Here is a 14,840-nt window from a genome sequence, read left to right on the forward strand (position 1 = left end):
CCGGCTGAGAAAAGGCTTTTTTAAGGCTTTTTTTAAATTATTTTTTATTTTTTTTTGCCTCCCCGTCTTGCGTGGGTTTGTTCTGCGGGGGGCAGCGCAGAGCCTGATCCTTCCTGCGATGCGGGAGAGGAAATCGCACATGTTCTGCGTGCAGTTTGCTTTTTGTGCCCTGCATCGGCTCTGGCTTTCTCCAGTACAAGGATTTTAGGCAGTATCGTACTTCTCCCTGCCTTAGCTGTGTCAAATGAGTCTGATACAGGGTTTTTGTCATGTTGTTATGCGTCTTTTTCTGCTTAATGCAATCCTTGGGACTTGCCTGCTGGTGAGAATGAGCTCGCTTTCCTGTTTGTGACTTCCTATTTTTTTACCCGGTCTTTTTTTTTTTTCCCCTCCCTCAAATAAGCTCATAGCTGTTCTTCACCTCCTGCCAGTTGCTGAATTCTGGTAATAAACCCCAGAGGTGTCATTAAAAGTATCTGAAATACTCTGCTTACTGCTTCTAGCGTATGTGTTTTTTTCTGTTTCAGTGCAGGAAGTGTAAACATTTTCTCAGGTTCTGCAGTTTATTCTGGTTATGCAGAGCCTGTTGATTTTGCAGGAGTCCTTTGGGTATAAGAAAGAGCTCTGCGCTGTAACCAGGCTGTAGTTCTTTCCTGAGACACATCTACCCTCTTACGTTAGTACAGAAGAAATCATTAAGACTGATGGAAGTAACAATTTGAGCGTAAGGGCAAAGCGGTGCCCTCCTTTTTTTTTAGGGAGATAGATTTCCTTTACCTCTATTTGCCTTTTCTTCTGGATGTATAGGAGTAATTCAATTTTAATATCCTCTGCGTTTATAGTATGCATGAGAAAGATCGTTAAGATGCTCAGAGTGGTTTCCCTAATGCTCCCGAAACACTTTGTGGGCTGTTTTTGAAGAATAACGCCAGAATAAAAGGTGCTAAATTACAGGTCTTGTACTCTCAAGTGGCCTGGCCCTACGACTGAAATAACACACAGCAAGTCGTGTCCGATTCGGGGGGTTTGGGGAGTTGTCACTACAGCGTTAAGCTCGCTGGCAACTCGTGCCTACGCTGTTATCAAGGGAGAGAGCTATTTCCAGAACTGCTTTTGGTATTAGCAGGCTGTATCTTGAATGTGAGCTAATTTGTGTATCATTACCAGCTTTTGTGGCTGCAGGTTGCTACCTGCCTGATGTGGTGCCACTGCTGTTGTCTTAAAAATGCCAGAAGCTGGCTTGTGTTATTTTCGTGTTTGTTTAGCGTTTATCTGAAACATCTAATCGTATATGATTACTAGCTTGCTTAGGAATTTATTTTCTTCCCCATAGTGCTTCATAGCCAAGAACTTCTGCTTTCCTGTTAACGTCTGTGGAAGGCAGGTGTTGAGCTTTGCTAGGCCAGCCTGCTGTCTGAGCAGAGCCAGGGTGATCCTTTGCCCTTACGCTCTATACCGAGGCAAATTCTTCACCTCTTGTAACAGCGAGCTGTGGTGAGCTCTCAGCTCTGGATAGCTCTTCCTGCTCTGTCTGAACAGCTTTTTCTATGTTAGCTCTAGAGAAGAAAAAACAAAAGAAAGTAACCATCCAACAGGGAAAATATATATAAAACCTGTAATTTAGGCAGGGAGGAAGCCAAGACCAAAGTTAGTGCTTTGGGGATGGACCTAGGGCATCAGAAGTACTGAAGAAGCAAGCCTTGTTCCATTGTAGAGAGGAAGGAGAATCCAATTCCTTGCTGCAGCAGCCTCCTGCCTTCTGGACTACCACCAGGGCAGTGATTTCCTGGCCTTGCATCTGGCATTTGGTGTAACCAGCAGCCTGCCCACTGGCGAGAGCAGAGCTGTACGCTTCCCGCAACCGGGCATCGGCTGCAGTGCAGGGTGCTGGGGAGGATGCAGCCTGCAGCCTTTGGGAGAGAGACATCTCACTGGCATCTGGGAAGCCACACTGGAGAGGCGAAAACTGTCTTGGACGCCATCCCTTTGCGAAGTTCAAGGCTGCTTTCTTCTACCCGTTGATTATATTCGCTAAACCCTCGCATAATAACTTCATGATTCTCCCTTCCTGCTTCTCTTACCTCTGTCCACCGGAGATGGGATGCCTGAGGGAGTAGCAGAGCATTAGGATCACAGCGCGTGCTCTAGAGATGCTTGCAATGAGGAACGGCCCTGCTGCTACCTGCGCACGTGTTGGCTGAGCTGCGAGTCTTCAGCTTCCACAGCAGAGCTGAAAGAAACCAAAGCTTCGACTTGGTGGCTTTGTTTGCATTAACTTACTGAACTGTACCGATTTGCTTAACTGCAAACCTCTGTTCATCCACGTGGCTCTAGCTCAGATGCCTGGTCCAGTCTTTGTTGTGCTAAACCTTGACATTTCGGTACGGTGTCCAGCTCTGCTGCCCTGCAGTGCTACCTGCTCCTTACATGTAGGTCCATGAAATTCCCTTTTTTTTTTTGTTTCAAGACTATTTACTGCTCATGAAAATGGTTCACAACACTGCTTTGGTGTTTTTTCTATTTTTTCCTGAATCTTCACATCTTTGTCTTATAGAAAGTATAACTCAGATGTTGCTTTTCCTTGTACTGGAGGATGCTTGAATTTCAGTTCAAACCCTCTGTTCTGCTGCTTCTCCCACTTCTTGCTAATAATCAGTCCTTCTCCAGGAATTGTATGGCACGCGCTTGATCTAGACATACTTAATACGTAATCTCAATAGCTGCTCAGCCGAGTGATCTCAAGTATTTTTTGGTCAACAAAAATAACCTTGAAAAGGAGGGTAGAATGCATAAAAGGTGGGCAGTGAGTTTTATTTTCAGGTCATGTTAACATTCAGGTACACCGAATAACTCAGTTTTGATGTCTAATATAAATTACAGCTAAGGTGAAATCTTCCTCGGTGTTCTAAAAACTTGCAAGCTATCAAGTCTAAATGTCTTTCCATTACGGTTCTTACGGGTGAAAATACAGACGCGAAATACAGACGTAGTACAGAGGCTGTTCTCGAGAACCACGCTGCTAACGTGCGGTACTTGGGAGACCTGTGGTAGGGTGGGTTCCTGAAGAGCTGTTCTTTAACTGTCCCTGCGGATGAGCACGCAATTAAAAGTTGTCTCCCAGATATTTAGCTGCACGTTTTGTGTGAAGGTCTGTTTTTGTGGACCCCTCAGTTTCAGCCCTCCCACGTTTTACCATCAGTTACCCGAGGATTTTGGCGTGCTGTGAGCCGCATGGAGCTGATGCTAAGAGACTAGGCCGGGTATGTTTAAAAAGCCCAAGACGTGCAGCGTTCAGCGAGGGTGTTCTGGGCAGGTAACGCAGGCGAGGACCGCAGTAGCCGTGTTACAGGGTACTTCCCTTGCATCCTGCAGTTCAGGTGTGCGTGTGTATGTGTGTATATATATATGTACATGCTACTTTGTCAATCAGCTGGCAGCATCCTCTTATTTCTCTGCCACAGAAACAACCCCCTGAAGTTTTTAAAGCCACTCAAAAGGCTGAGCAAAGAGACTATGAACTAAGGTTGGGTTATACTGAAAATTTTATTTAACCTCTCTTCTTTTTTCCCCAGAGTCTAAAAATTTATGTTGACATCATTGAACTTGTCAAATGCTAACAAAACGGAAGCCAAAGCACAGATTGTTTGGAGCATGAAATATACCTTTGTCTGTACTAATATGCATCAAGATTAGAAGCTTGTATGTCTCTGAAACATCAGCAGGTAAAGTAAGCCCTCTGTAAGCTAGAGGAGAAGTAACGTTTGCTATGTATTTGGACCAAGTTACTTTAATGGGGAAGTCACAGTAATCCTTACTCCCTCTAGAGGTATTTAGACATAAGTTGCAGCTTCTGAAATTCCTCTTCCTGTTGTGTTTTTTTAATTATTATTTTAATAAAATAAAAGTATGCTGGTACATTGGGAGGGGAGAAAGATGTTTGTCTTGGCCAGCGTGCTTTTTCCACTTTGATCACTGGACCCTTCCTAGCTGCAGTATTGGAAGGAGCATTGCATAGATGGTGCACTTTGGAATCCTAAGGAAAATTCCAGGAAACTGGAGAAATGCTGATATAGCAGTATTAAAAGGAGATGAAGCAGATGAACATGACAAGTGATGTAGCGCTCTGTGGGGACATGTGAGCTACCTTGGGTCTTTGACCAGCAGCGTGTGACGGTCGCACACGCATTAACGGCAGCTCTCCTAGTAGTTAACAAGAAAGTAATTAATCCCAGTAAATAAGGCTTTCAGGAAACCAGAGCTTGTTACCCTTACTATTTGACTTTGGTAAAAGTACCTCTGCGTTGAGGAACCCACAAAACAAAAACTGGTACACGAAGTCAGTAAATGCTGTGCAGTTCAGGATAGATCAAGAATAGTCCAGGGCTATACAAGGCGGAATAGTTTCTGGGGAGGTTTGGCAAAAACTGGTAGTTGTCACAATTTGTCATTACTGGTTTTGTGCTCGTCCAATTTAGAACTTCTTCATGATAAAACTGTGGTTCATGGAATGGCAAACAGTGGTAAGGCAGCAATCGTGCCTGTGAGGTCGTCACTCCACTGTGTGTGTTAAGGCTGCCATATGTAAAGCTATACGCCTAGGAAGGAGGAAATTCAATTGAATTTAAATCAAGGCAAACGGTGTCCTAGAAAGCAGTGGCTAAACTGCGTTCTGGAGTTTAATGGATAAAGAGCTTAAATATAAGTTTGTTTCCAAGGTGATGCTGTGACAAAGAAGCTAATGTCATTGCCAAATGCGTTAATGGAATGAGTGGAGATAGTGTTCTTACCTCTATGGTGTGGGGTGAAGTCGTCATCATAATGCAAGGTACGGCTCTGGCACCAGCACTTACAAATAAAATAAATAAAAACGTTGGCTGCAAGGAAGAATAATCTCCAAATTGACAGAGAGCTGGGAAATATTGCCATGCAGTGAACTGTTAGATTGCTGTGCAGCTTCTCAGCAAAACTGAGATGTGACTTGAATAGTCCTCAGATATCCCCACTATTATCTTGCCAGGGTGATTTGTGAGCTTTTTTAACCTTGCTGACAAACACAACAAGAATTTGTAGCCAGATAAGGTGAATTTACAAGATGTAGGTTTTTACAGTGAAGGTGATTAACCACTGGACTATGTGATACGAAGAACAGTTGTGCATTTCTCTATTTCTCAACATCTTTGAATCAGGATTGTGGAAAATACTGAAAATTCCTTCAGTCCACTGCAAGGTACTGAACTTTTTTTCTTTCGTGTACACTTTGAGAACTGTAATTCACAAGAGGTCAGGCAAGGTGATCAAATGTGGGTCATCATGTTAAAGAAAACAGGTGGGGAGCAGTTCCTCGTGTTCATCTTTTGCCAGCTTCCCTCTTTTTAAGTAGAGGCTTAGGACTTTTCAGTGGGCATCTAGAATATGTGACTAAAAATCTTTATCTGTGGATATAGAATGAGGGAGCTATTGGTGGAATAAGCGATCCTTCTTTGCTGCCAGCTCACATTCAGCTTGCTGCCTACCACCAGACCTAGGACCTCGCCAGCAGGGCTGTCCAGCCAGCCAGTCCCAGGCCTGCATCACTGAAGGGGTTCTTCCTTCTCTGGGAAGGGACGTGTCATGGGATGCCCTCAGTGAGGGTGGAGCAAGGTGGTTGGTATTGAATCCAATTCTGAAAATACAGCTGTGTAAAATCATCGTTTTGTATGCGTTTTATAAAAATACTTACTGAATCGTTTTTATACGTTGTATTTATATGCATTGTGTAATACTTCATATGCAGTGATCCTTGTTTTAAAATGCATGCTGAGTAAATATACTGAATCAGGAACTAAGGAGAGGAAAGCAGTGGAAGAAAGAACAAACAACGTGTAATAACTTGAAGTTTTGGTAGTGCCTCACGTCTAGAGGTTTGACAGTTTGGCATTTGGTGAGCTTTCCAGTGTTACAGTGAGTAGCCTGAGAGTGGACTAAGCATCTCTAGGTGGAGATTGCTGAAATTGTAAAGTACTTTTCATGTCTTACATACGCTAGAAAGATGGTGAGGGGCAAAAGTGAGCTTGAGAATCATCTCAACTGCAGAGTGAGCTTGCATACAGCCTACGTGTTCTTCTGGCTGGTAGTTTCAGTGCAAGCATCTGAAGCTTGAATTTGGCAACTGTGGTTTCTCCTGGCAGTTAGTGAAGAGGGCAAATACGGCAGTTCTGTTGCTACCACTTGTTTTCTTTTTCCCTCCAGGGTTTCAGTCTGTGTCCGATCTGATTGCTATTCTGCAGTGTGGCTCCTAGCATTCATACGAAGCCAACTTCTTAGGTAGATGCAGCGAGTCCTGTGGTGAGCCTGTAGCATGTAGTAGGAAGAGACAGCAAAAACACAACTGATGGAAAACTTACCTTTGCAAGAGGCTGTGGAGACGTAGTAAGTTTGGAAAGACATCGGCAAGTCCAGAGAGTAAGATCCCTCGTCCCATGTTGGGGTGAAGGTAGTAACCGCAGACAGGGCTAGGTCTGATTGCTCTCCTTACGTCCTGTTTCCTGCTCGAGCTTCTGGAGAACAGGTTACTGGACTAGATGGACACTGATCATACTTTGTAGGGAGATTTTTCTGTTTGTGCTGGAGAAAGTTAACACCAAAGCATGTAGGGAAGTAAAATTCATGGTTTCCCTGGTAAATTAGGTTAGCTTCTATTGGGACTGTTGTGACCCCATCTCCTTCCACTTGGGTGCTGCAAATGCATCACCAGAGAATGAGTTGGTCAGGGCACGGACTTTGCATGCCTGTTCTTACACATGTGCACCCACGCAACTAGTTGTAAGTCGAAGCGGAAAAGCTCCAAGCTTGTTTTTGTCCTTTATGCAACCATGCCTCAAAATATCTTGGGGAAAGTAGAGGCTTCCTGAAAAGGTCAGTTAGACCACGAGTACTGAGCACTACTTGCATCAGAGCTTTTGGATATTTGTAAGCGTTTTTGACTTTTCCAAAATAGAGCAGTAAACTTTATGCTTAAAATCACTGTCAAAGGAGTTGAATTCTCCCATTGTTTAACAATGAAATAAATATCATTGCTCTGGAACGGCTCCTAGAGGAACTTTTCACTGCCATGGAACCCATAGCGATTTTTGGCCAGTTACTTCACCTTCTTGTATAGGTTCTCTGTCTGGTTGTGTTCGGTTTGCAAAGCTGTCACCTTGTATCCAACTCTAACCAGGGATTTAAAATGAAAATGGGAAAAGCTGCTGAATTAAAAATGGCCCAGATTTGGGTTATATGTACTTGTCTTAAAAGTGCAGTAATACTACATCTTAAAATGGTAGCTTTCTCCTGTGTGCTAGGCTGTTTGCAATGGGGACGTAAATAGCAATATGAACTTGGGTTTTGACAAATTGTAGAGTCTCCCAAGTTGGAATGGACCCCCAGCGATCACAGAGTCCAACTCCTGGCTCCTCACAGGACTACCTAAAAATTAAACGGTATGTCTGAGAGCGTTGTCCAAAGGCTGCTTGAACTCTGGCAGACTTGGGGCTGTGCCCAGTCCCTGGGGAGCCTGATCCAGTACCTGACCAGTCCCTGGGCCTGCCAATGCCTTTCCAAACCTACCGTGTCTCCAGTCTCTTGCTGCCAGTGTCTGACATCCCAGTATATACTGCAGGAGAGCCCTTCACAGTCGCTTGAGGCATTTTCAGACCACAGGTTGGAAGTTTTTATTTTTTAAGGCAGTGGTTTCAGTTAAAGCTTGCCAGATTACTGAAGCCTTTTTTCTTTTTTGGAGGATGGAAGTTAGCATTATCTAGCATGCCTTCTGAGCATATGACTTACTGCAATTTCTCATCTTTGAAGAGAAATTTATCGATTTGTGCGGTAATACTGAATACTCAAAAGGTGCTTGCTGATTACTTGGTCCTTATCTGCCTTCCATATTAATGCATTCTTCTCCGGCCTGCTCAATAATGACTACTGTTGACTTCTACCTACTCTATCGGCCCTTTGAGCTGCCGGAGTGTTACACGAGCCCAGAGTAGTTTATACTTGGCTCCTGTTGTGTGTATGGAAATAGTTTTGTCCTCTTGAAGCAGCTGTGTTCTCTCCCTGTTCTGCCAGTGTTTTGACCTACATGAAAAAGAATTTGGCAGCTTCCGTGGCAGTATGATGGAGCAGACTATCAAATATTCAGTTGTCTGACTTGCCTGACGTGACATCTGTAACGTTTTTGGAGACATCTGCTTGGAGTGGCTTGTGCAAGCAAATCCTTAGGGATGCTGTCTTCAACTCTGCCAGATGCAGAGAAGGAAGATAACAAAGCAGGACAAACGTTCATTGCTATCAGACTGGGTCCCCCTGGTTAGAGGTGTTTGGTTCAGTGCACTTACTGGTCAGCACGATGTGTAACTGCTGGCAGCCAAGGAGCCTTTTCAGCTTCCTCCTGGCACTCCAAGTGTAAGCTCTTGTTAAGGTTCTGCAGAGAAATGCACACAGTAGTACTTCTTTCTTGAAACACAGATTTTATTAGTTTTGATTTGCTCATTGTGGTCCTGGGTTTTCTTCAGCGACTAAAAAAAAAGCGAGGTCCGTTGTCAGTACTGTGTCCACCTTTTCCATCGGAGGTTCACAGAGGAGCTTTTGTCTGATGCTGGTGTTTGTACGGCGCTGCTTTGATTTGATATCACACATGGTCTATCTCTCCTAAACAATGACACAGTAAGCTTCTGCTCTGGTAATGCTGTTCTCTGAAATACTGGGAGACTTCATATATTCACCTCTGAAAGTGCGGGTCATTACTAGTTTGCCAAGAATGACAGTGCTTCTGTATGTTAACAGCCCTCTGACATCTAGTAGGTGTTTGAGATCCTGCAGAAGTATTCCAGGTCCCCTAGAACTTGTGTGGAGGTGAGTGCTGAGTGAGCCCAACAAATCTGTCTTAACAGCATTATGACTGTAACTGTACAGATGATTACGAACTCATTGTGGTTGAAGTCTTTGTTTATCCTTAGTGTTACATAGTCTTGTGCTGCAGAATGGAAAACAATTTGGTCTGGAAGGGATCTCTAAAGGTACTCTGGCTTAACCCCTAGCTTAGTGCAGCTTTGAAGTTAAATGAGGTTGTTTAAGGTTGTGTCTACCAAATATTTTCAGTATCTGAAACAGAAGTTTCCATGTTTCTGAGCAACCTGTTCCAATGTTAGACCTCTGTCAACCTGCATACATCGTTGTGTGTTCTGCCCCCAAGTCATCTCGTGTCCCTCTGCTGGGCTCTTCTCAGTACCTGTCAGTGTACTCGGGAGCTCAGAAAACAGCACATGGAGCAGTTAAATTTCCAGCTTATCCTGGTTTCCTTCAAGCTTATCGTACCTTACCTACGTGTCAGAGATCTGTTGGAAAGGAAAATTCCTTCAAGGCATTTTATGCCAGAAAATATGCGGGTTACTTTTCCCGTAAACAAGTGTAGGAGTGGCTTTTCATCCCTCTGTGACGCTCTGTGACGTTGACATGCAGTGGATTAGAACGAGTACGCCTTGCGTTTTTGTAATACGTACGTTTGCACTGCTGGGACACTCTGCTCCTTGGGTTGTACATTGGTAAGCTGGTGTTTCTTGAGTGGTGGCCGAGCTGCTTACTGCAAAACACCTCTAAAACTCCAGTGGATTGTGTCATAAAAGAGAACGTACCTTCTGGAAAGAGAAGGGTGATGGCTGTGCTTTTACCAATCAAGAGTCGCGAAGGCCAGATGTCCCTGTAAAATATGCTGAATTTGTGTAGTGTGGAAAAGAACTACAGTCACCATGGCTCTGTTTCTCTTTTCCCTTACTAAGGGGCTGCCCTTGGTACAAATACGTAAAACGGGTCTCTCCACGGTGAAGTCATTTGCCAAGCAGATGACTTGGTTTTGAAAACTAGAAGTTTATTCCTCAATCTAAAATGTTATGGACAGCAAAATTAAGATGAACAAACAGAAGTAGAAAAAAAAAAGATCAACTAAATGTGTTCTGTTGAAGAGCCCTGGCACGTTTTGTCCAGTGACTAGACTTCTAAGATGATGCGGTTCCACGCGGGAGGTGGTTGCTTTGCAGCAGGTATCCTCACGTCTTTCACTCCAAAGTTGTGTTTTTTTTTGGTGTTAACTTACAAGTTCTTAGGTTTGGGGTAATAGTGGTCTTCCCTGCGGTTACAGGTCAGGAGCAAAAATTCCACTAAGAGAAGTGATGTTCCCACTACCAGAAGCGATGTTCTCTGCCTACCGCTGCGTATAGAACCTGGGAGGATGCAGCTTGCAGCAGCAGTCGTAATGTGCCCTTAGCAGTGGAGCTCCCTGCTGAGCATCCCATTTTCTGGTCGGTGAATGTATACAGCTTATGGGATTTTTACGAAGTGTTGGCTAAAAGGAGATCAATTCCAGATACTTCTCTGAAAGCTCGCTGTCACTGGGCATCCACAGCTCTGCCAAGCTTTTCAGTAGGGCTCTTTGAGACAGATAAACAATTAAAAATCGACTTCCCAGGGAAAAACTGCAGCCAGAAGCGAGACTTAAGTGCTTTGTACTGAATAAATGACAGAAGAACCAGGGGAAAAAGTACCTGAATTCAAAGGGCATAGAAACCGGTGTGAAACTTAACGCTGTTTGGCTAGCTCCACCAAGTGGAGCAAGAGCACATGTTTCACTTCAGAATTGTTCCTGTAGGGTTGCTTACTGTTCCCGGGGTTTTTACTCTGTATGCACCCTACAGATTGAACAGGATTACAGATGAGAAGTTACGTGCTGTCTTGTAAGTGTTTTAGCTCCGTGGAAGTGAATATTTTAAGCTCTTAATTGGTCAAGGTAATGGAGCTGGCTTCATAGCTGAGGCTCTTCTTCTGCAGGGTTACAGGTCAGAAGTGTGTTAGAGCTGACTTTGTTACTGTATTGATAATGTTAAATGCTACACTGACAGTATGTAACAGGTTCTACTTTGTGTAATTTACACTTGTTTGACAATAAAGATTACTTTTATGTTGTGATTTGGTACTCCACAGCACAGGAGAAAAAGGACATCTGAAATAGACACAACCAGCTCTAAGATGTTGCACTGCACTCTTAATTTCACACTAGGTCTCCAGAGTTCTAGGTTGTAAGAACTGAATGCTAAAGAATTTGGGAGGAGGTAGAGAGGAGTTTGTAAAACAGTCATTCTTCCTGGTAAAAGCATAAAAGCTGATGAACTCTGGGTTTTGTTCAAGGCTTGTTTGATAAGTGAGGGAGTCCATAAGCAATTATCACTGCTGCTGTTCATAGCGATGTAGGACTACACATTTTCTATTTAAACAAGCATTAAGCGTTCAAACAGTGCTTTTTCACCCATCTTCCCTTTCTCTTCTACGTAGTTTTACTACTGCTACTCCTCTATTCAGTTCCAGAGCGCATTCTGACGTTGAAGAGAACCAATCAGTCCAGGCAGAAGTGCAGAAGCACAAGACCATAACTTAAATTAAGGGATTTTAACATGTGGTATGTGTTCCATGCTGAGGCAGTAGTTTCCTGAACACTTAAAGTTAGCATTCTGCTGGAAGAAACCTTCTTACCGTGCTTCTCTTCTGGCTGGCCTGAGTGTTTGGTCACACCAGAGACCTGGGCTGGCTGGAAATAAGTGTCTTTGGGGCTGGGTGAGTTCTGGCCTGGATTGATTTCCTTTCCAGTTGGTTGCAGTCTTGGAAACACTTGTGCTAACACCAGGAATAGCTGAAGTGATGTGGGTGGGAACACATGGGCAGTTTAAAGGCAGGGGATGGCTGTTTGGCAAGGCTGGGAGTGTTTGAAAATGGTGCCTTGCTCCTGGTGGAAAAGTTCTGTGTTGTTTTTTTTTAATCCAAGGTTGAGTGCCCTTGTGGGATTTTCATCTAGCTTGAAGTCTGATTGTAGTGGCATTTCTGGGGCGTGATGTATTAAGAATGTTTGAAACTTGAGTCCAAATGAATTGGAGATGTGTAAAAAATGGATTAAACAACTTAAAACTACAGCATGAGGAGCATTGTGTAGGGTTCATGGGAGTTAGATTCTGTTTACGTCTGTTTCAGCACTCATTAATTCAGATGAACTTCCCTGAGATCTGTGATTCAGGAGAAGGATGACTTGATTTAGGCTACAGGCATTTTTCTTGTCCACCACCCTTCTCCCATAGGTGTTTCCCAAACTCTTGGAATTTCCTGTCCCTGCTGCAAGGACAGTAAACTACACCTCTGCAGCTGATGTTAAACCAACTAGCACTGACCTTGGTTTTCCTTAAATGCATCAGGGTGTAATTTGTGAGGTGATTAATAGTTACTGCCTGCACAGCCTGTTGTTGATGGGGCAGGACCCGTGCAGCCATCGCAGGGATGAACACTTCCTTCTCCTGTGATTTGAAGCTTGAATTCCCTTGTACAGGCAGAGTATCACTACTTAATAAGTGTTTGTGCGAAGATAAAAGGAGTAGCTGTTTCCCTAAAGTTTGCTCCTGGGTGGTACTTCATCTAGATGAAGCCCTAGAGGAAGGCGAAATCCAAATATTTGTGCCTTGTTATGAGGTCTCCAGAATGCCATGAAACTTGTCACACTGGTCTCCTTCCAGGTGTGGTAGGATCTGGTGTTGCCATTTTGTTATCATACAAGGCTGCATCAGGTGGCCAGAGGATCCTGATTCACGCTGCCTTTTGGGGTGTTAGCAAACAGCAAAAAGCAGGAAAAAACTTCTTCAAAATCAACATGTGGGGGGGAAATGACCACAAATACTTAGGGATAAAACTGGTAGCCTTTTCCAAAAATCTGCCCACAGCATCAGGCTTTCCTTTTCGTGGCAGGTGACTTCACAGGCTGTTTTGACTTTTGAAATATTTTTCCATTGTTCTCAATTTATTACCTTCAAGTATTCTGCTGGTCTTTTTATGAGCTCCTTCATCACTTTTATATTGTGAAGAGCTATAAGGGGAGGGACTGAGTAGTTCCCAGACACTATTAATCAGCTGAAAAATGAAGTCTTCTGTGCTTGTTATTTGTAAAATATAAATCCTGCTATATTTTACACCGGATAAAATTGCATGTTTGTCCTTCTGAAATGAACTGTCAGGTTACCTAAACAGAACACCTTACCTTAATGTAAGAGAACTATTTCTGAAAAATGGCTGTGTGAGAACATTTAATTTATATCTTCCCTTTTCTCGCTTAAAGAATTCTGTGTGTGACTGAAGAACTGGTGTCATCTAGTGAGACTGCAGTAGCACTGCCTGGAAGAAACAGAAAAAAAAACTTATAACTATCTGTGTAAGAACGTTAGGTAGCAATGGGAAGAGAAATTGAAGAAGAATGCAACAGAATTTAAGAACAAGAATATTAAATAAAGGTATCCCAGCTACATTCTTCCTAACAGAGCTTTAAATTTGCAAATCTTCAGAAAAAAACAAGGAAATGCATCGTACTTCTGTAGATAAAGCTGAAATTCTTCTGCTGGCCTGCTTTCTTCATGAAGGCTTACTGTTTGAGGTTAGCTGTAGGCCAAGAGACGTGAATGTGTGTGGGATTCGCTCTCGGTAGCTGAAGCAGCCTTTCACAATAGAGGTTTCAAGTAATTCACATTATTGTCTTACACTTTTCTCTCTTGTAGGCTACAGCTTATTGTGGCGGAATTATCAGTGTTGGTTCTGGAAGATCTGTGAATCTGGCACCTCTGTGAGGTGCAGGAATTAAGAGAGAGCTTGTTCTACAAACTGCTTAGGAAAGATATGGAATTGAGATTCCTTCTGTCTTGCTGGGAAGCCTAGCATATACACTGTCTCTGTTTTCATGTCTTATGAGAGTGTTTCCCCTGACTTCTTGATCCAAATCAACAGGTTAACTTCATCCTAAGTAATTTTGGAAAAACACTGGTGTGTGCTACTCAGTGAAAAATGGGAATTGGTGCTGGCCGCAAGTTCTCATCACTGCGTGTTATCTCTTGAGGCATGATGAATGTTTGAAAGAGCTCTGGTAAAATCCCTGGGTGAGCAGGGGAAGGAGCAGCAGCTGGGAAGATTGCTTTCATCCGTTATGGACATTGGAGATGTCTTCTGTAAAAGGCTTGAGGTAGCTGTAGAAATGTCATGGGATGCATTGCAATTCTAATCCATTGCCCACAACGACCGTGGTGCTGACTGTCCAGCATCCAGGGAGATTTATTGGCTGTGCTCTTGGGGAGTGCATAATAAAGGCAAAAAGGTTAAGATTAATTGGATAACATCTGGCCCAAAGTGTGCTACCTTCACCTAAGCACCTTTGGTTCACAGTGAACAGCTAATTGAGTGAAGTAGTGGGTGTTCTTGGTGACAGTTGAATGCTGGTGGTATTGAAGAGGAAGGTGCCCACACACTGGCTGTGACCTGGGGGGTTGCACAGTGTCTGAGAGAAAGCAGTGTCACTGTGGGATGCACGGCGTGGAGGGACGCAGCTCAGTGCAGCCACTGGCTTCGGGATGCAAGGCTCCTCGTGCTGTGGTTGCTTTTCACTGCTGCTTGAAGTGGCGCTGGCACTTTTATCCTGCTCCCTTACCCTGTTACCATTCATATGGGGAACTGCATCAGGGACTGAACATATTTTGACATAATTAACCATTTTTCCTGTATTAACTTGCATCTGGGGTTAGTTATTGATCAAGTTAATTATGCAGGTGACTGAATTACTCTATCAGTGCAAAGGAAGAGGTGAGACCAGCTCTTTGAGTGGCAGCATGGTGTTTTCCTGCTTTAAACTGATTGTGAAACCATTGTACAAGTTAAGAATCTGTTCTCCTATCTGATTAATGGGAAGAAAGGTGGGTTCCTCTGGGTGGTAATTTGGCATAGGGATCCACTTAAACGCTTTGAATCATTCCCTG

General features: G+C 43.6%; 1 protein-coding gene across 3 annotated transcripts in view; it reads left to right on the top strand.

Annotated features, from left to right (window-relative positions):
* Positions 1 to 3,533: 3,533 nt before the first annotated feature.
* The window catches only part of CTCF (CCCTC-binding factor), a 29,424-nt gene continuing 18,117 nt past the window's right edge, over positions 3,534 to 14,840 (top strand). Inside the window, exons 1-2 of one of the 3 annotated variants that reach the window (XM_035336589.1) lie at positions 3,559 to 3,722; positions 5,491 to 5,643. Coding sequence is in view for 1 of the 3 variants with exons in the window: in XM_035336586.1 (XP_035192477.1) it covers positions 3,702 to 3,722 (21 nt within the window). In the remaining 2 variants the exon portion in view is untranslated. Of the gene's footprint in view, positions 3,723 to 5,490; positions 5,644 to 14,840 lie in introns of all 3 variants that reach the window. The other 2 variants (XM_035336588.1, XM_035336586.1) reach the window with 2 other exon arrangements.

The sequence above is a fragment of the Oxyura jamaicensis genome, chromosome 11 (assembly GCF_011077185.1).
Source record: "Oxyura jamaicensis isolate SHBP4307 breed ruddy duck chromosome 11, BPBGC_Ojam_1.0, whole genome shotgun sequence".
NCBI lineage: Eukaryota > Metazoa > Chordata > Aves > Anseriformes > Anatidae > Oxyura > Oxyura jamaicensis.